The 19,279-nt window shown below is 57.8% G+C and overlaps 1 protein-coding gene across 1 annotated transcript in view; it reads right to left on the bottom strand.

The window, feature by feature from the left end:
- The window catches only part of LOC144950936 (protein furry homolog-like), a 131,255-nt gene that overhangs the window by 10,809 nt on the left and 101,167 nt on the right, over positions 1 to 19,279 (bottom strand). The window contains exons 52-54 of the mRNA XM_078881117.1: positions 16,606 to 16,704; positions 9,718 to 9,735; positions 7,713 to 7,823 (exon numbers count right to left, since the gene is read on the bottom strand). Coding sequence (XP_078737243.1) covers positions 7,713 to 7,823; positions 9,718 to 9,735; positions 16,606 to 16,704 — 228 coding nt within the window. The remainder of the gene's footprint in view (positions 1 to 7,712; positions 7,824 to 9,717; positions 9,736 to 16,605; positions 16,705 to 19,279) is intronic.

The following is a 19,279-nucleotide window of genomic DNA, read 5'->3' as shown; positions in this document are numbered from 1 at the left end:
AGCGCTAGCGAGCGAGTGCGTAAGCGCTAGCGAGCGAGCGAGTGCGTAAGCGCTAGCGAGCGAGCGAGCGCGTGCGTAAGCGCTAGCGAGCGAGCGCGTGCGTAAGCGCTAGCGAGCGAGCGAGCGCGTGCGTAAGCGCTAGCGAGCGAGCGAGCGCGTAAGCGCTAGCGAGCGAGCGAGCGCGTGCGTAAGCGCTAGCGAGCGAGCGCAGTAAGCGCTAGCGAGCGAGCGAGCGCGTGCGTAAGCGCTAGCGAGCGAGCGCGTAAGCGCTAGCGAGCGAGCGAGCGAGTGCGTAAGCGCTAGCGAGCGAGCGCGTAAGCGCTAGCGAGCGAGCGAGCGCGTGCGTAAGCGCTAGCGAGCGAGCGCGTAAGCGCTAGCGAGCGAGCGAGCGCGTGCGTAAGCGCTAGCGAGCGAGTGCGTAAGCGCTAGCGAGCGAGCGAGCGCGTGCGTAAGCGCTAGCGAGCGAGCGAGCGCGTGCGTAAGCGCTAGCGAGCGAGCGCGTAAGCGCTAGCGAGCGAGCGCGTAAGCACTAGCGAGCGAGTGCGTAAGCGCTAGCGAGCGAGCGCGTAAGCGCTAGCGAGCGAGCGAGCGCGTAAGCGCTAGCGAGCGAGCGCGTAAGCGCTAGCGAGCGAGTGCGTAAGCGCTAGCGAGCGCGTGCGTAAGCGCTAGCGAGCGAGCGAGCGCGTGCGTAAGCGCTAGCGAGCGAGCGCGTAAGCGCTAGCGAGCGAGTGCGTAAGCGCTAGCGAGCGCGTGCGTAAGCGCTAGCGAGCGAGCGAGCGCGTGCGTAAGCGCTAGCGAGCGAGCGCGTAAGCGCTAGCGAGCGAGTGCGTAAGCGCTAGCGAGCGCGTGCGTAAGCGCTAGCGAGCGAGCGAGCGAGTGCGTAAGCGCTAGCGAGCGAGTGCGTAAGCGCTAGCGAGCGAGCGCGTAAGCGCTAGCGAGCGAGTGCGTAAGCACTAGCGAGCGAGCGAGCGCGTAAGCGCTAGCGAGCGAGCGCGTAAGCGCTAGCGAGCGAGCGCGTAAGCGCTAGCGAGCGAGCGCGTAAGCGCTAGCGAGCGAGCGCGTAAGCGCTAGCGAGCGAGCGCGTGCGTAAGCGCTAGCGAGCGAGCGAGCGAGTGCGTAAGCGCTAGCGAGCGAGCGAGCGAGTGCGTAAGCGCTAGCGAGCGCGTAAGCGCTAGCGAGTGCGTAAGCGCTAGCGAGCGAGCGAGCGCGTGCGTAAGCGCTAGCGAGCGAGCGAGTGCGTAAGCGCTAGCGAGCGTGTGCGTAAGCGCTAGCGAGCGAGCGCGTAAGCGCTAGCGAGCGAGCGAGCGCGTGCGTAAGCGCTAGCGAGCGAGCGCGTGCGTAAGCGCTAGCGAGCGAGCGCGTAAGCGCTAGCGAGCGAGCGCGTGCGTAAGCGCTAGCGAGCGAGCGCGTAAGCGCTAGCGAGCGAGCGCGTGCGTAAGCGCTAGCGAGCGAGTGCGTAAGCGCTAGCGAGCGAGCGAGCGAGTGCGTAAGCGCTAGCGAGCGAGCGAGCGCGTGCGTAAGCGCTAGCGAGCGAGCGCGTAAGCGCTAGCGAGCGAGCGAGCGCGTGCGTAAGCGCTAGCGAGCGAGCGAGCGCGTGCGTAAGCGCTAGCGAGCGAGTGCGTAAGCGCTAGCGAGCGAGCGAGCGCGTGCGTAAGCGCTAGCGAGCGAGCGCGTAAGCGCTAGCGAGCGAGTGCGTAAGCACTAGCGAGCGAGTGCGTAAGCGCTAGCGAGCGAGTGCGTAAGCACTAGCGAGCGAGTGCGTAAGCGCTAGCGAGCGAGCGCGTAAGCGCTAGCGAGCGAGTGCGTAAGCACTAGCGAGCGCGTGCGTAAGCGCTAGCGAGCGAGCGCGTAAGCGCTAGCGAGCGAGTGCGTAAGCACTAGCGAGCGAGTGCGTAAGCGCTAGCGAGCGAGCGCGTAAGCGCTAGCGAGCGAGTGCGTAAGCACTAGCGAGCGCGTGCGTAAGCGCTAGCGAGCGAGTGCGTAAGCGCTAGCGAGCGAGCGAGCGCGTGCGTAAGCGCTAGCGAGCGAGCGAGCGAGCGAGCGAGTGCGTAAGCGCTAGCGAGCGTGTGCGTAAGCGCTAGCGAGCGAGCGCGTAAGCGCTAGCGAGCGAGCGAGCGAGTGCGTAAGCGCTAGCGAGCGAGCGCGTGCGTAAGCGCTAGCGAGCGTGTGCGTAAGCGCTAGCGAGCGAGCGCGTGCGTAAGCGCTAGCGAGCGAGCGCGTGCGTAAGCGCTAGCGAGCGAGCGCGTAAGCGCTAGCGAGCGAGCGCGTGCGTAAGCGCTAGCGAGCGAGTGCGTAAGCGCTAGCGAGCGAGCGAGCGAGTGCGTAAGCGCTAGCGAGCGAGCGAGCGCGTGCGTAAGCGCTAGCGAGCGAGCGAGCGCGTGCGTAAGCGCTAGCGAGCGAGCGCGTAAGCGCTAGCGAGCGAGCGCGTAAGCGCTAGCGAGCGAGTGCGTAAGCACTAGCGAGCGAGCGAGCGCGTAAGCGCTAGCGAGCGAGCGCGTAAGCGCTAGCGAGCGAGCGCGTAAGCGCTAGCGAGCGAGCGCGTGCGTAAGCGCTAGCGAGCGAGCGAGCGAGTGCGTAAGCGCTAGCGAGCGAGCGAGCGAGTGCGTAAGCGCTAGCGAGCGAGCGAGCGCGTGCGTAAGCGCTAGCGAGCGAGCGCGAGCGAGTGCGTAAGCGCTAGCGAGCGAGCGAGCGAGTGCGTAAGCGCTAGCGAGCGAGCGCGAGCGAGTGCGTAAGCGCTAGCGAGCGAGCGAGCGCGTGCGTAAGCGCTAGCGAGCGAGCGCGAGCGAGTGCGTAAGCGCTAGCGAGCGAGCGCGTAAGCGCTAGCGAGCGAGTGCGTAAGCACTAGCGAGCGAGCGCGTAAGCGCTAGCGAGCGAGCGCGAGCGAGTGCGTAAGCGCTAGCGAGCGAGCGAGCGCGTGCGTAAGCGCTAGCGAGCGAGCGCGAGCGAGTGCGTAAGCGCTAGCGAGCGAGCGCGTAAGCGCTAGCGAGCGAGCGCGTAAGCGCTAGCGAGCGAGTGCGTAAGCACTAGCGAGCGAGCGCGTAAGCGCTAGCGAGCGAGCGCGTAAGCGCTAGCGAGCGAGCGCGTAAGCGCTAGCGAGCGAGCGCGTAAGCGCTAGCGAGCGAGCGCGAGCGAGTGCGTAAGCGCTAGCGAGCGAGCGCGTAAGCGCTAGCGAGCGAGCGCGTAAGCGCTAGCGAGCGAGCGCGTAAGCGCTAGCGAGCGAGCGCGTAAGCACTAGCGAGCGAGCGAGCGCGTAAGCGCTAGCGAGCGAGCGCGTAAGCGCTAGCGAGCGAGCGCGTAAGCGCTAGCGAGCGAGTGCGTAAGCACTAGCGAGCGAGCGAGCGCGTAAGCGCTAGCGAGCGAGCGCGTAAGCGCTAGCGAGCGAGTGCGTAAGCACTAGCGAGCGAGCGAGCGCGTAAGCGCTAGCGAGCGAGCGCGTAAGCGCTAGCGAGCGAGCGCGTAAGCGCTAGCGAGCGAGCGCGTAAGCGCTAGCGAGCGAGCGCGTGCGTAAGCGCTAGCGAGCGAGCGAGCGCGTAAGCGCTAGCGAGCGAGCGAGTGCGTAAGCGCTAGCGAGCGAGCGCGTAAGCGCTAGCGAGCGAGCGCGTAAGCGCTAGCGAGCGAGCGCGTGCGTAAGCGCTAGCGAGCGAGCGAGCGAGTGCGTAAGCGCTAGCGAGCGCGTGCGTAAGCGCTAGCGAGCGAGCGAGCGAGTGCGTAAGCGCTAGCGAGCGAGTGCGTAAGCGCTAGCGAGCGAGCGCGTAAGCGCTAGCGAGCGAGCGAGCGAGTGCGTAAGCGCTAGCGAGCGAGTGCGTAAGCGCTAGCGAGCGAGTGCGTAAGCGCTAGCGAGCGAGCGCGTAAGCGCTAGCGAGCGAGCGAGCGAGTGCGTAAGCGCTAGCGAGCGAGCGAGTGCGTAAGCGCTAGCGAGCGAGCGCGTAAGCGCTAGCGAGCGAGCGAGCGAGTGCGTAAGCGCTAGCGAGCGAGCGCGTGCGTAAGCGCTAGCGAGCGAGCGCGAGCGAGTGCGTAAGCACTAGCGAGCGAGCGCGTGCGTAAGCGCTAGCGAGCGAGTGCGTAAGCGCTAGCGAGCGAGTGCGTAAGCGCTAGCGAGCGAGCGAGTGCGTAAGCGCTAGCGAGCGTGTGCGTAAGCGCTAGCGAGCGAGCGCGTAAGCGCTAGCGAGCGAGCGCGTGCGTAAGCGCTAGCGAGCGAGCGCGTGCGTAAGCGCTAGCGAGCGTGTGCGTAAGCGCTAGCGAGCGAGCGCGTAAGCGCTAGCGAGCGAGCGAGCGCGTGCGTAAGCGCTAGCGAGCGAGCGAGTGCGTAAGCGCTAGCGAGCGAGCGCGTGCGTAAGCGCTAGCGAGCGAGCGCGTAAGCGCTAGCGAGCGAGCGCGTGCGTAAGCGCTAGCGAGCGCGTGCGTAAGCGCTAGCGAGCGAGCGAGTGCGTAAGCGCTAGCGAGCGAGCGCGTGCGTAAGCGCTAGCGAGCGAGCGCGTAAGCGCTAGCGAGCGAGCGCGTGCGTAAGCGCTAGCGAGCGAGCGAGCGAGTGCGTAAGCGCTAGCGAGCGAGCGAGCGCGTGCGTAAGCGCTAGCGAGCGAGCGAGCGCGTGCGTAAGCGCTAGCGAGCGAGCGCGTAAGCGCTAGCGAGCGAGTGCGTAAGCGCTAGCGAGCGAGCGCGTAAGCGCTAGCGAGCGAGTGCGTAAGCACTAGCGAGCGAGCGAGCGCGTAAGCGCTAGCGAGCGAGCGCGTAAGCGCTAGCGAGCGAGCGCGTAAGCGCTAGCGAGCGAGTGCGTAAGCGCTAGCGAGCGAGTGCGTAAGCGCTAGCGAGCGAGCGCGTAAGCGCTAGCGAGCGAGTGCGTAAGCACTAGCGAGCGAGTGCGTAAGCGCTAGCGAGCGAGCGCGTAAGCGCTAGCGAGCGAGCGCGTAAGCGCTAGCGAGCGAGCGCGTAAGCGCTAGCGAGCGAGCGCGTAAGCGCTAGCGAGCGAGCGCGTAAGCGCTAGCGAGCGAGCGCGTAAGCGCTAGCGAGCGAGCGCGTAAGCGCTAGCGAGCGAGCGCGTAAGCGCTAGCGAGCGAGCGCGTAAGCGCTAGCGAGCGAGCGCGTAAGCGCTAGCGAGCGAGCGCGTAAGCGCTAGCGAGCGAGCGCGTAAGCGCTAGCGAGCGAGCGCGTGCGTAAGCGCTAGCGAGCGAGCGAGCGAGTGCGTAAGCGCTAGCGAGCGAGCGCGTAAGCGCTAGCGAGCGAGCGAGCGAGTGCGTAAGCGCTAGCGAGCGAGTGCGTAAGCGCTAGCGAGCGAGCGCGTAAGCGCTAGCGAGCGAGCGCGTAAGCGCTAGCGAGCGAAGCGAGCGAGTGCGTAAGCGCTAGCGAGCGAGCGAGTGCGTAAGCGCTAGCGAGCGAGCGCGTAAGCGCTAGCGAGCGAGCGAGCGAGTGCGTAAGCGCTAGCGAGCGAGTGCGTAAGCGCTAGCGAGCGAGCGAGCGAGTGCGTAAGCGCTAGCGAGCGAGCGCGTAAGCGCTAGCGAGCGAGCGCGTAAGCGCTAGCGAGCGAGCGAGCGAGTGCGTAAGCGCTAGCGAGCGAGCGCGTGCGTAAGCGCTAGCGAGCGAGCGCGAGCGAGTGCGTAAGCGCTAGCGAGCGAGTGCGTAAGCGCTAGCGAGCGAGCGCGTGCGTAAGCGCTAGCGAGCGAGTGCGTAAGCGCTAGCGAGCGAGCGAGTGCGTAAGCGCTAGCGAGCGAGCGCGTGCGTAAGCGCTAGCGAGCGCGTGCGTAAGCGCTAGCGAGCGAGCGAGTGCGTAAGCGCTAGCGAGCGAGTGCGTAAGCGCTAGCGAGCGAGCGAGTGCGTAAGCGCTAGCGAGCGCGTGCGTAAGCGCTAGCGAGCGAGCGCGTAAGCGCTAGCGAGCGAGCGAGCGAGTGCGTAAGCGCTAGCGAGCGAGTGCGTAAGCGCTAGCGAGCGAGCGCGTAAGCGCTAGCGAGCGAGCGCGTAAGCGCTAGCGAGCGAGCGAGCGAGTGCGTAAGCGCTAGCGAGCGAGCGAGTGCGTAAGCGCTAGCGAGCGAGCGCGTAAGCGCTAGCGAGCGAGCGAGCGAGCGAGTGCGTAAGCGCTAGCGAGCGAGTGCGTAAGCGCTAGCGAGCGAGCGAGCGAGTGCGTAAGCGCTAGCGAGCGAGCGCGTAAGCGCTAGCGAGCGAGCGCGTGCGTAAGCGCTAGCGAGCGAGCGCGTAAGCGCTAGCGAGCGAGCGCGTGCGTAAGCGCTAGCGAGCGAGCGCGTAAGCGCTAGCGAGCGAGCGAGCGAGTGCGTAAGCGCTAGCGAGCGAGCGAGCGCGTAAGCGCTAGCGAGCGAGTGCGTAAGCGCTAGCGAGCGAGCGAGCGAGTGCGTAAGCGCTAGCGAGCGAGCGCGTGCGTAAGCGCTAGCGAGCGAGCGCGTAAGCGCTAGCGAGCGAGCGAGCGAGTGCGTAAGCGCTAGCGAGCGAGCGCGTGCGTAAGCGCTAGCGAGCGAGTGCGTAAGCGCTAGCGAGCGAGCGAGCGAGTGCGGAAGCGCCGTCCGCCTTTTCCTCTGGGAGGGGGGCGGCGGGGAAATTACGACGCCGAGATCGTGTTGCGCATCTCGGCAGGGGGGCCACCCCCCATGCCCCCCCCCGAAGGAAATGACGCAAGCTAACGAGGTTGCGGCTCCGGCCCTAAACGGGACTGTCCAGGTAATGACATTACGGCCAGGGCGGTCCTGTTTCCCGTCAGCGTTGACTCGACGGGACAGGCGTAGCGGCGGCGGCGGCGGGGATTACAAACAGAAACCGCAAAAAAAAAAACCCAAGGGGCAGTTGTCTTGGGGCTCGTGCGTTTCGCGGCCCCGTAGAGAGAGTGGTGGAAATTCCACATTCCTACGGGGCGGGTGGGACGAGTCTCTATCCGTAGGTCGAGCCCAGATGGTGGTTCCCGGTCGACCCGCGATAGCGGAGTCGGGCTTGGCGGTTGTGGTGGTGGCGGCGGTCGTGGCCATTGCGGTAGCGGTGGTGGTGTTAGTGGTGGTGGTGGTGGTAGCAGTAATACTGGTGGTGGCAGTGACTGTGACAGCAGTGATTGTGGTGGTGGCGATTGTGGTGGCGGTGATTGTGGTGGCGGTGATGGTGCTTAGTGGCAGTGATCATGGTGGCGATGATTGTTGTGGTGGCGATGATTGTAGTGGTGGTGATGGTTGGTGGCAGTGATCGTGGTGGTTGTGATTTTAGTGGGTGGCAGTGATTGTGGTGGTGGCGGTGATTGTGATGGTGGTGGTGATGGTGGTTGGTGGCAGTGATTGTGGTTGGTGGCAGTGATCGTGGTGGTTGTGATTTTAGTGGGTGGCGGTGATTGTGGTGGTGGTGGCGGTGATTGTGATGGTGGTTGGTGGCAGTGATTGTGGTTGGTGGCAGTGATTGTGGTGGCGGTGGTTGTAGTGGTGGCGGTGATTGTGGTGGTGGTGGCCGTGATTGTGACTGTGGCGTTGATGGTGGCAGTGATTGTGATGAGTAGTTGCAGAGATCGTGATGGCAGTGATTGTGGTGATGGTGGCAGCAATTGTGATGGCAGCGATTGCGGTGACGGCGATTGTGATGGTGGTGCTGTCGCGGTGATTGTGACGGCGGTGCTGGCTGCTGCGGTCACTGTGACGATGGTGGTGGTGGTGGCGATGGTGGTGCAGGCGGTGGTGGCGGTGGCGGTGATTGTGGTGGTGGTGCAGGCGGTGCGCGCGCGCGTGGCGACAACTCACCGTGGGGTTGGAGCGTAGCACCTCAAGGCTGCCCGTCAGTTTGGCGTAACACTGAAAAAGCAGCAGAAACTGGAAGTGGAGTTTGTACAGCCTTCGGCACAACTCCATTTGCTGGGGGGAGGGGGCGGGATGGGAGAGGGGTGGGGGTGGGACGGGGGAGAGGAGAGAAGCCGCGTGAGGAACAGCTCCAACGTTGGCGGACGAGAGATTTTATTAAAAACGCGCCCGGTTCACCGCTGACACACGCATCGATGGGCTGGGGGGGGGGGGTTTCTCACAGATTTTTAATTTTTTGCCCGCTGCTATCAAAAGGAAGCATCTGGAAAGGAGTAAAAGCCCAACCCCCCCCCCACCCCCTTTTGATTGTTCGCTCCCTAAAAAAGTTGCTACGAAATTTTTTTTTTCTTGGTTCTTTCGGTAAAGTCACGTAGAATGGAAATAATAAAATAATAAAAATGAAACTTAATAAAATAATTAATGTTGTATTTTTCTTATTTTATTATTTCCATTCTATGTGACTTTACCGAAAGAACCAAGAAGATGAATCCCTGCAGTCACGAAAGAAGCTTTAAATCGAAAGACACCGTACTTGTATTTAAGGGCTTGACTCTTGAATTTTGCCTCGCTTGATGCAGTAAATCTGGCTGTGACGGTCCCACCTGATGACGGAGACTTGTGTTGCCTCCGAAACGTCGTGATTTTTATTTTATTTCCATTATTTTTTCTAGTATTTTTAGTATTTATTTTATTTTTTACCTACGTGACTTTACCGACAAAACCTGAGGGTACGACACCGTAGACGACACCGTAGATGACACCCGCCGCATCGCTGCGCACAGCACGTCACCGTCACGCTGTGCACCGTTCGACATCGCCGCCACGCCGTGTACCGCACAATATCGTGGCGCTGTACACAACACCGTGACGCTGTATACCACACAACACCGTGACGCTGTACACAACACCGCCACACTGTATACCACACAACACCGCCACGCTGTATATCGCACAACACCGTGACGCTGTATACCACACAACACCGTCACACTGTACACCACACACCGTCACGCTGTATACCACACATCATCATGCTGTACACAACACCGCCATGCTGTACGCAACACCGTCACGCTGTATACCACACAACACCGTCACACTGTACACCACACACCGTCACGCTGTATACCACACACCGTCACACTGTACACCACACATCGCCACGCTGTATACCACACAACACCGTCACACTGTACACCACACACCGTCACGCTGTATACCACACATCATCATGCTGTACACAACACCGCCATGCTGTACGCAACACCGTCACGCTGTATACCACACAACATCGCCACGCTGTACACCACACACCGTCACGCTGTATACCACACAACACCGTCGTTCCCGCGGCACAAGGCGGTCGTTCACAGAGGGAGACGCTGCGGTAGTTTCCACAGTAGCGGTGGCGATGCTGCTGGTCTAGCCTAGGGGCACCCCCAGCGGCATCTGTCCCAGTGCGGCACAAATGGCTGTCATCCCGGAGCAAGGCGCCGCTGTGTTTGACACCACACGGGCTGCGGTAGTTTCCGCAGTAGGGGGAGTGATGCTGCTGGTCTAGCCTAGGGGCACCCCCAGCGGCAGCTGTCACAGTGCGGCACAAAAGGCTGCCATCACGGGCTGCGGTGGGGTTTCCGCGGTGAAGGGGACGACGATGATGTTGCCACGCCAACCGAGTGACCTGTGATCTCCAAGCGTCGCGGATTTTCTCCACGTCGGGGACGTTTTTGCGCGTTTGTTTTTGGGCCCGATAGAGGCTCCATCGTACGACGGGCATTTTACTTCGGCTACGGGAGGAGGGAAAACCGGAGCACCCGGAGGAAAGCCATGCAGGACAGCGGGAGAACACACAGCCTACACACAGATAGGGAAAGCGGCGGGGGAAGGTTTTGCGGGAGGGCAATTGTGAAAGGAGCGGGAGAGGCACAGTAGAATCATCCGTACTTACTGCTAGCGATTCCAAGTTCTTAGCACGAGCGTAAGAAGTAAACAAAAAGGGGGGGTGAGGGGGGGGTGGGGGAAGGAACGGAGAGAGAGGACAGACAGAGAGAGAGAGGATAAGGAATTGAGAGCAGAAAAGAACGAGTGAGTGAGCGAGTGAGTCGGGGCCATTCGGCCAAACATCGGGCAGTGCCGTAACGCGGCGGAAACGGACCGCGAGAAATTCGCCGATTACGAGCGGTCGTTAGCAGAGGTCGCAACCGGGTACCCGATACCCGTACCCTACCCGATACCCGGCTACCCGTACCCGGCTGGGTACGGGTAGCCGTTTGTGACCCTGGTGCGGCCGGGTACGGGTAGACCGTGAGTCACTGGTGAGTCACCGTTTGTCACTCATTTCCCAACGTCTTGTCTCTTCTCACAATTCAAGTTCCTAGAATCAACCCACCCGCGCCTGCAACATGGCTTCATCCCAGAGGTCGCAATCAGGTACCCGATACCCTACCCGTACCCGTTTGCGAACCTGGTGCGGCCGGGTACGGGTAGGCCGTGAGTCACTGGTGAGTAACCGTTTGTCACTCATTTCGGGTAGGGAACGGGTAGGATACGGCTACCTGTACCCGGGCCGGGTACGGGTAAGGAATCAAAACCCGTTTGCGACCTCTGGTCGTTAGTCAATCAAACAAAGGGGGGGGGGGGGGTGGCGTGTTTCACACGAGGACGTGCTCACCATGAGGCTCTCCGAAGAATCGACGCGGCGATTAACCCTTCGACAAATCGGTGACCATCTTCTTGGTTCTTTCGGTAAAGTCACGTAGAAGGGAAGTAATAAAAATATAAAAATAAAATAGCAGTCCTCAGGTGAAGACGGCTGCTTGCGTTGTGGCCGAAACGTCGTGAGAATTATTTTATTGTTTTATTTTTATTGTTTTATTACTTCCCTTCTACGTGACTTTACCGAAAGAACCAAGAAGATGAATCCCTGCAGTCACGAAAGAAGCTTTAAATCGAAAAATAAAACATCTGGATTTTTTCTTTTTCATTAGGACGCTGTCTTTCCGACAGACCTGTTCTTCACCTGAGGATGGCTGCTTGCGTTGTGGCCGAAACGTCGTGAGAATTGTATTTTATTATGTTGAATTTTTATTATTGTATTATTTCCCTTCTACGTGACTGTACCGAAAGAACCAAGAAGATGAATCCCTGCAGTCCCGAAAGAAGCTTTAAATCGAAATTTAAATCGGTGACCCTTGACACGTGCTTGTCGCATCGACCGTGAGCGGAATCCAACGCGATGGGAACACCTCTATCCGGGTTCCGCAAGACCACACAATGGGCTGGGTCACACGCCCCACTTTTGATTATTATTATTATACGGGCAAAACGCCGATCGGTTAATTTTGCCGGGTGTCCGATTTTACCGCGTGACAGCGCCAAATCCCGGAAAACAGATCGACGGAGGAGCCATTAACGTCATTGAAAGGCAAGACGGGACGGAAACGCTGCGCATTGCAGTGACGCACGCGCGTGCCACTGCGATGCGTGGGTCATGTAAAACACGCGTGCGTCATGTGCGTATAGCCAACGCCAACGCTAACCCGATCCTAAACCTTAACCCAATTCTAAACCTTAACCCAATTCGAAACCCTAACCCGATTCTAAACCTTATCCCGATCCTAAACCCGAACCCAATTCGAAACCTTAACCCAATTCTAAACTTTAACCCGATCCTAAACCCTAACTCAATGTTGATAGTGAGCAAACACAAACTCTAACCCAATCCCAAACCTTAACGCAAACACAAACCCCGACACAGTCTTAACCCGAACCCAATACTCACCCCGAACCCAATCCTAACCTTAACTCAACGCTAACCCCGAACCCAATACGAACCATGACCCCAAAGGAAAGTAGAGCTGGTTATATTTCGATTTAAAGCTTCTTTCGTGACTGCAGGGATTCATCTTCTTGGTTCTTTCGGTAAAGTCACGTAGAAGGGAAATAATAAAATAATAAAAATAAAACATAATAAAATACAATTCTCACGACGTTTCGGCCACAACGCAAGCAGCCGTCCTCAGGTGGAGAAGACAAAGTCTGACTGTCTTCTCAACAGACCTGTTCTCCACCTGAGGACGGCTACTTGCGTTGTGGCCGAAACGTCGTGAGAATTATTTTATTATGTTTTATTTTTATTATTTTATTATTTCCATTCTACGTGATGACTTTACCGAAAGAACCAAGAAGATGAAAGTAGAGGTACTAAGTCAGTCCCAGACCCGGACTCGAACCCACGCCCTCTCCAGACTACGAGCGAAGCCCCCTAACCACAGAGACAGAGAGAGATGCTACAATAAGGTCCCACAACCCGCAACGCTGACCCACCCTGACATCCAGCCAGGGGCTCCCCCACACACCCGACTCTCCAAGCAAACGCGCCGTTTCCTCAACGCGGAATCAAATAAGCGGACCGCAGAGACGACGCAAGCAGGAAAACATTGACAGCTCCCTCACGGAATTCCCCTTTGACCCCGCACGTTGAATGGCACAAAGATGTGAATGATTATCATTTAGTTCGATCGGTGTTTCCGATATTGCAGTCACAATAACAATAATAATAATGTACATACAGTCGGTGTTGCCGCTATGGTAACAATTCTGTATAGACATTCGGTGTTACTGCTATGTTAACAACAACAGCAACAATGATGTACATACATGCAGTGTTGCCGCTATCATTCCTACAGCAACAAGGCTATCATGGACGTAGCAAGGCCCCAGGGCTTGAACCCAGCAACTTGGCGGTAGCGCTTCAGTGTCTCCGACACGACCATTGTGAACCTCTTGAGAACGACACACACAAAGCCCCAGGGCTTGAACCCAGGACTTTAGCGGTACTGGTTCAGTGTCTCCGACACGGCGATTGTGAACCCCTTGAGAGAGACAGACAAAGCCCCAGGGCTTGAACCCAGCAACTTAGCGGCAGCGCTTCAGTGTCTCCGACAGGGCGATTTTAAATTCCCCCCCAACCCACCCACCCCCGCCACGGCCAGGTCTCGAACCCAGGTCCCTTTGTATTAACGGTAGGCCGTCAGCTGCTAGCGCGCGTCTCACACACACACACACTCCCCCCCCCCCCCCCACAAAGGGGTTAAACAGCCCGAGACAAATTCTGTCGGCCGTAAATATCCCGGCCGATCGATAAACCCGAAGCTCATCTCTCGGAGTGGTGCGCACCCACCCCCCCACCCACCCACCCACCCACCAACCCACCCCCCCCACCACAATCCCCCCCCTCCCCCCCACCTACGCACCCCCCCCACCCACGCACCCCCCCACCCACCAACCCCCTTACCCACCACAATTCCCCCCCTCAGCCCCCGCCGCCCCCACCCACCAACCCTCCCCCCCCACCACAATCCCCCCCCCCCCACCACAATGCCCCCCCTCAGCCTCCGCCGCCCCCAGCTGATTAAATGAAAGGCTAATGTAATTTCCCTCCTCCCCCGCGCGCCAGCCGGGCCCCAGAGAAAGCCACGGCACGTTGAGGCCCGTGCCCTAGGAAACCGAGGAGCCGAGTCAGCTCAGCCGATGAAACGTCGCACTCCCCGCGACGCGGGGCAACCCGCTTTGATCGCAGCTCGCGTCTACGCGGGTCTCCGCTGTGAGTCCGTGGGTGTCTCTGTTGTGAGTCTATAGGTCGCTGTTGTGAGGCCGTGGGTCCTCTGTGTGAGTCTATGGGTCTCTGTGCGAGTCTATGGGTCTCTGTGTGAGTCTATGGGTCTGTGTGTGAATCTATGTGAGTCTGTGGGTCTCTATGTGAGTGCGTGGGTCTCTGTGTGAGTCTGTGAGTCTCTATGTGAACCTGTGAGTTTATGTGAGTCTGTAGGTCTCTATGTGAGTCTGTGAGTCTGTGAGTCTCTGTGAGTCTGTGGATCTCTGTGTGAGTCTGTGAGTCTCTATGTGAGCCTGTGAGTCTATGTGAGTCTGTGGATCTCTGTGTGAGTCTGTGGGTCTCTATGTGAGTCTGTGGGTCTCTGTGTGAGTCTGTGAATCTCTATGTGAGTCTGTGAGTCTATATGTTAGTCTGTGGGTCTCTATGTGAGTCTGTGAGTCTATATGTTAGTGTGTGGATCTCTCTGTGAGTCTCTATGTGAGTCTATGGGTCTCTATGCGAGTCTGTGAGTTTCTGTGTGAGTCTGTGGGTCTCTATGCGAGTCTGTGGATCTCTGTGTGAGTCTGTGGATCTCTATGTGAGTCTGTGGATCTCTGTGTGAGTCTGTGGGTCTCTATGTGGATCTCTGCGTGAGTCTGCGGGTCTCTGTGTGGATCTCTGTGTGAGTCTGTGGGTCTCTATGTGGATCTCTGTGTGAGTCTGTGGGTCTCTATGTGGATCTCTGTGTGAGTCTGTGGGTCTCTATGTGGATCTCTGCGTGAGTCTGCGGGTCTCTGTGTGGGTCTATGAGACCGAGGTGTAATCGCCGTGGTTGGGGACAAAACCCGGATTGGAACCCAGAGCGGCACCAGCTCAGCGTCTCTGACACGGCCATGAAGAACCACCCACGATTATCTCCATGATTATCATAATCTATGCATATATTACATACTTTAGCATAATTTCCGCGATCTACGCATTTTTCCAATCTTCATTTAATTTTTATTATTTTTATCAAAATTTCATAACCCGACAAATACAACAGACGCCCGGCCAATTTAGATGATTAATGTTTCACAGATCGTCCTCCGCTCTCTTGAGTAGGGGGCGGCACTCATCCGCCCATCGGGGGCACGGAGCCAGCGTTGTAAATTCCACGTTACTATGGCGGGGGTCCCGGTCTCTCCACGGATCAATCGCCGTTGAATGGTTCCCCAGGGAGGGCGATGACCCTGACCTGGATTTGAACTTATGACCCCCGACGATGATTTGGCCGCGGCGGCGATGACGACTTTACCAAGCGACGATTGGTCGTTTGCGGGCGTCAGCTGATAAATTACTCACCAGGGGCGTTCGTAATGCCCATAGACTAACACTACACATAGACTCAACACTACACATAGACTCAACACTACCCATAGACTCAGCACTGCACTATAGACTCAACACTGTCCATAGACTCAACACCGCCCCTGTACATGAAGCAGTCCTCTCCTTAACCTCCTTCCTGTCCCCCTCTCAAAGCCTCACCTCTTCCCCACCATCGCCCATTCCCTTCCGATTTCCCTCCCCTCGCCCCCTCCACTCCTTGCCATCCCTCCCTCACTGCCCTTCCGCGTGACCCGGCCACTCATTCCTGTGCCCTTGCACAGGGCTTGAACCCAGCAACTTAGCGGTAGCGCTTCAGTGTCTTCGACACGACCATTGTGAACCCCTTGAGAGAGACACACACAAAGCCCCAGGGCTTGAACCCAGCAACTTAGCGGTAGCGCTTCAGTGTCTTCGACACGGCCATTGTGAACCCCTTGAGAGAGACACACACAAAGCCCTAGGGCTTGAACCCAGCAACTTAGCGGTAGCGCTTCAGTGTCTTCGACACGGCCATTGTGAACCCCTTGAGAGAGACACACACAAAGCCCCAGGGCTTGAACCCAGCACCTTAGCGGCAGAGGTGTGGACTCGAGTCATGTGACTTGGACTCGAGTCAGACTCGAGTCATGAATTTGATGACTTGCGACTCGACTTGGACTTGCATAACAATGACTTTGTCCCACCTATGAGATGTGGACTCGAGTCATGTGACTTGGAATCGAGTCAGACTCGAGTCATGAATTTGATGACTTGCGACTCGACTTGGACTTGCATAACAATGACTTTGTCCCACCTCTGCTTAGCGGTACTGGTTCAGTGTCTCCGACACGACCATTGTGAACCCCTTGAGAGAGACACACACAAAGCCCCAGGACTTGAACCCAGCACCTTAGCGGTACCGCTTCAGTGTCTCCGACACAACCATTGTGAACCCCTTGAGAGAAACACACAAAGTCCCAGGGCTTGAACCCAGCACCTTAGCGGTACTGGTTCAGTGTCTCCGACACGACCATTGTGAACCCCTTGAGAGAGACACACACAAAGCCCCAGGACTTGAACCCAGCACCTTAGCGGTACCGCTTCAGTGTCTCCGACACAACCATTGTGAACCCCTTGAGAGACACACACAAAGCCCCAGGGCTTGAACCCAGCACCTTAGCGGTACTGGTTCAGTGTCTCCGACACGACCATTGTGAACCCCTTGAGAGAGACACACACAAAGCCCCAGGACTTGAACCCAGCACCTTAGCGGTACCGCTTCAGTGTCTCCGACACGGCCATTGTGAACCCCTTGAGAGACACACACAAAGCCCCAGGGCTTGAACCCAGCACCTTAGCGGTACCGCTTCAGTGTCTCCGACACGACCATTGTGAACCCCTTGAGAGACACACACAAAGCCCCAGGGCTTGAACCCAGCAACTTAGCGGTACCGGTTCAGTATCTCCGACACGACCATTGTGAACCCCTTGAGAGAAACACACAAAGTCCCAGGGCTTGAACCCAGCACCTTAGCGGTACCGGTTCAGTGTCTCCGACACGGCCATTGTGAACCCCTTGAGAGACACACACAAAGCCCCAGGACTTGAACCCAGCACCTTAGCGGTACTGGTTCAGTGTCTCCGACACGGCCATTGTGAACCCCTTGAGACACACACACAAAGCCCCAGGGCTTGAACCCAGCACCTTAGCGGTACTGGTTCAGTGTCTCCGACACGACCATTGTGAACCCCTTGAGAGAGACACACACAAAGCCCCAGGACTTGAACCCAGTAACTTTCCCCGCGCTGCCACATAAATCATTCCGCTTGTGTCCACCGCCATTCACAACTGCCGCTGCAGGAGCAGCCTTCCAGCCGTCTCGATTGTACCTTTTCCTTGCAGCCGATTGGCTGGCTCGTTATCACACCGCCCGCCGTCTCCTCCGATTGGCCGCAAGCCACGAAGGTTCTCTTGCAGTCGTTGAGCCACTGAGACGGGGTGAGCGGGGGGAGGGGGTGGGGTGGGCGGCAAAGAAGAAACAGTGACCGTGTGAGAAATCAACGTAGTTCACGTTGCACAGGTGGAGGAAGAGGGGCATCATCGGTGCGTGGCCGATGTTGAGATGCGTCACGGACTTCTGGGTCGGACCGACACGGGTGTGCGCGTGTGTATGTTGAGCTTCTTTCGTGCCGTGCGTAGCTGTTTTTTCAGTTTTCAGTTTCATTTATTTCAGTTTCAATCATTTGGTGTAGCCCTGTGAGCCATTCGGCTCTTGAATCGGATGCAAAAAAGAAAAACATGACCAAGAAAACATCTTAAAGTGACTGAGTGCAAACAGAAAAATCCAGGAAAAAACAGCAAAATCTTCCAGAAAAAGCGCCGTACACCAACGCTGTGTGCAAAAATCCCAGTGGGATGCAAGTCAAACAACAACAACAACCACAAGACAACTTTGATTAAGGCCATCAGTCTAACTCCGTACTACAACAAACAAACATGGCCACACCAAAAAACGTTTTCGAAATCACCAAAATAAAGCCATTAAAGCAATGTCACAGTGATCATAGGAACTGTGACCGAAATTTTTCACAATAAATGGTTAGACAAAGGCGGCCGGGCGTAGTGCTGGCCACCCGCCCCCTCGTGTGCTGGCTAGCTACACTTGCAGCAGTAGCAGCAGCAGCAGCAGCAACTGCTGTACCCCCGACCGTGGAAAACCTGGCAGGACCCTCACGAAAGAAGTCTTTGAGACTCCGGTGAGCCTCTCTCGGGTGAACGAGCAGAATCACAACAACAACAACAACATACACCAGAATCATGAAGAGGCCACGTCAAAATGATCTCGCCAAATCTGTGTTATGAGACCCGCTACTGCCATCAGGAATACACCCCCACGACCCCATTATCTAATTACCCCTCGTCTCGATGTGAGTCGAGGAGGAGGAGGGAGGGGGGGTGAGGAGGGAGGGTGAGGAGGGAGGGGGGGTGAGGAGGGGGGGGGGGTGAGGAGGGGGGGGGTGAGGAGGGGGGGGGTGAGGAGGGGGGTGAGGAGGGGGGGGGTGAGGAGGGGGGGTGAGGAGGCGGGGTGAGGAGGGGGGGTGAGGAGGGGGATGAGGAGGATGAGGAGGGGGGGATGAGGAGGGGGGGTGAGGAGGGGGGTGAAGAGGGGGGGGGTGAGGAGGGGGGGTGAGGGGGGGATGAGGAGGGGGGGGTGGGGAGGGGGGTGAAGAGGGGGGTGAGGAGGGGGGTGAGGAGGGGGGGATGAGGAGGGATGATGGGGGGGGGATGAGGAGGAGGGGGGGGGGGGTGAGGAGGGGGGGACGAGGAGGGAGCGATGAAGAGAGGGGTGGGGGGGGTGAGGTAGACGTCTAAATGTTACCGCTGTCACTCCCCCAGCTTGACGCTACGGTTTGTCTACAAACACCGCGGCGGCACCACGTGGCACAACCTGTGACAGCCGCGGCTGGGCGCGTGACGTGCCACCACCGGTTATTACCATGAAACTCTCAGGGTCTAGCCGGGAGAGCGACACACACACACAGAGACAGGGGGGGGGAGTGAATAAACGCCCCTGCACCCCAACCCCCCACCACCCCCCCCCCACGAAAAATAAAAACAGGGACGGCTGTGACAAGGTTGCATCGTGAGAGACGCAGGAGGGCTCGTTTCGGATTCGCGAAATGCCAGCGGTCAACCCGTGGCACCTGCTGGGTCCTGCAATCTCTCATTTACTGGATACAGCTGTCGTGGCTGTGACGGTTCCACCTGAAGACGGAAGCTTGTGTTGCCTCCGAAACGTCGTGAATTTTATTTTATTTTACTTTTATTCATTTTAATGTTTTACCTACGTGACTTTACTGGAAAAAACCTAAGAATACGGAAGCTTGTGTTGCCTCCGAAACGTCGTGATTTTTATTCTATTTTACTTTTATTAATTTTAATGTTTTACCTACGTGACTTGACCGGAAAAAAACCTAAGAATATGCCAGCGGTGACACATTGTGTGTTTGTTTGTTGGCGCGAGCGGTCCGTCAGAAGCCACAGTGCTAGCTCGCTCACTCACACATTCATGATTCTTATCAGCCACTCTTCATTCATTAATTCATTCGTCAAGCCTATCGTCAATCTGTCTGCTCTGTCCCCCCCCACCCCGCTTTGCTGATCTGGTGCCGGGCGCCGAATGTTTGGCGGTGGCACCGATGTCATTTATTTATCCATAATCAAGGTGTTTGTGGTTAGATGGCGTTATTATTTATAAATGTGTCGTAACAATCCACACCACCCGACACGGTGAATCAGCAAAAAAAGTGTCACGTTGACAAAAGACAAAATAAATTTTAATTTAAAGCTTTCGTGACTGCAGGGATTCATATTCTTAGTTCTTTCGGTAAAGTCACGTAGAAGGGAAATAATAAAATAATATAAATATAAAACAATAAAAATTATCACGACGTTTCGACTGCAACACAAGCAATCATCATCAGGTGTGAAATCCACGGCAAGAAAATGCATTGTTTTATATGAATATTATTTTATAATTTCCCTTCTACTGTGACTTTACCG

The sequence above is a fragment of the Lampetra fluviatilis genome, chromosome 60, assembly GCF_964198595.1.
Source record: "Lampetra fluviatilis chromosome 60, kcLamFluv1.1, whole genome shotgun sequence".
NCBI lineage: Eukaryota > Metazoa > Chordata > Hyperoartia > Petromyzontiformes > Petromyzontidae > Lampetra > Lampetra fluviatilis.
Note: the sequence above shows the minus strand (reverse complement) of the source record. Positions and strands in the feature narration are given on the sequence as shown.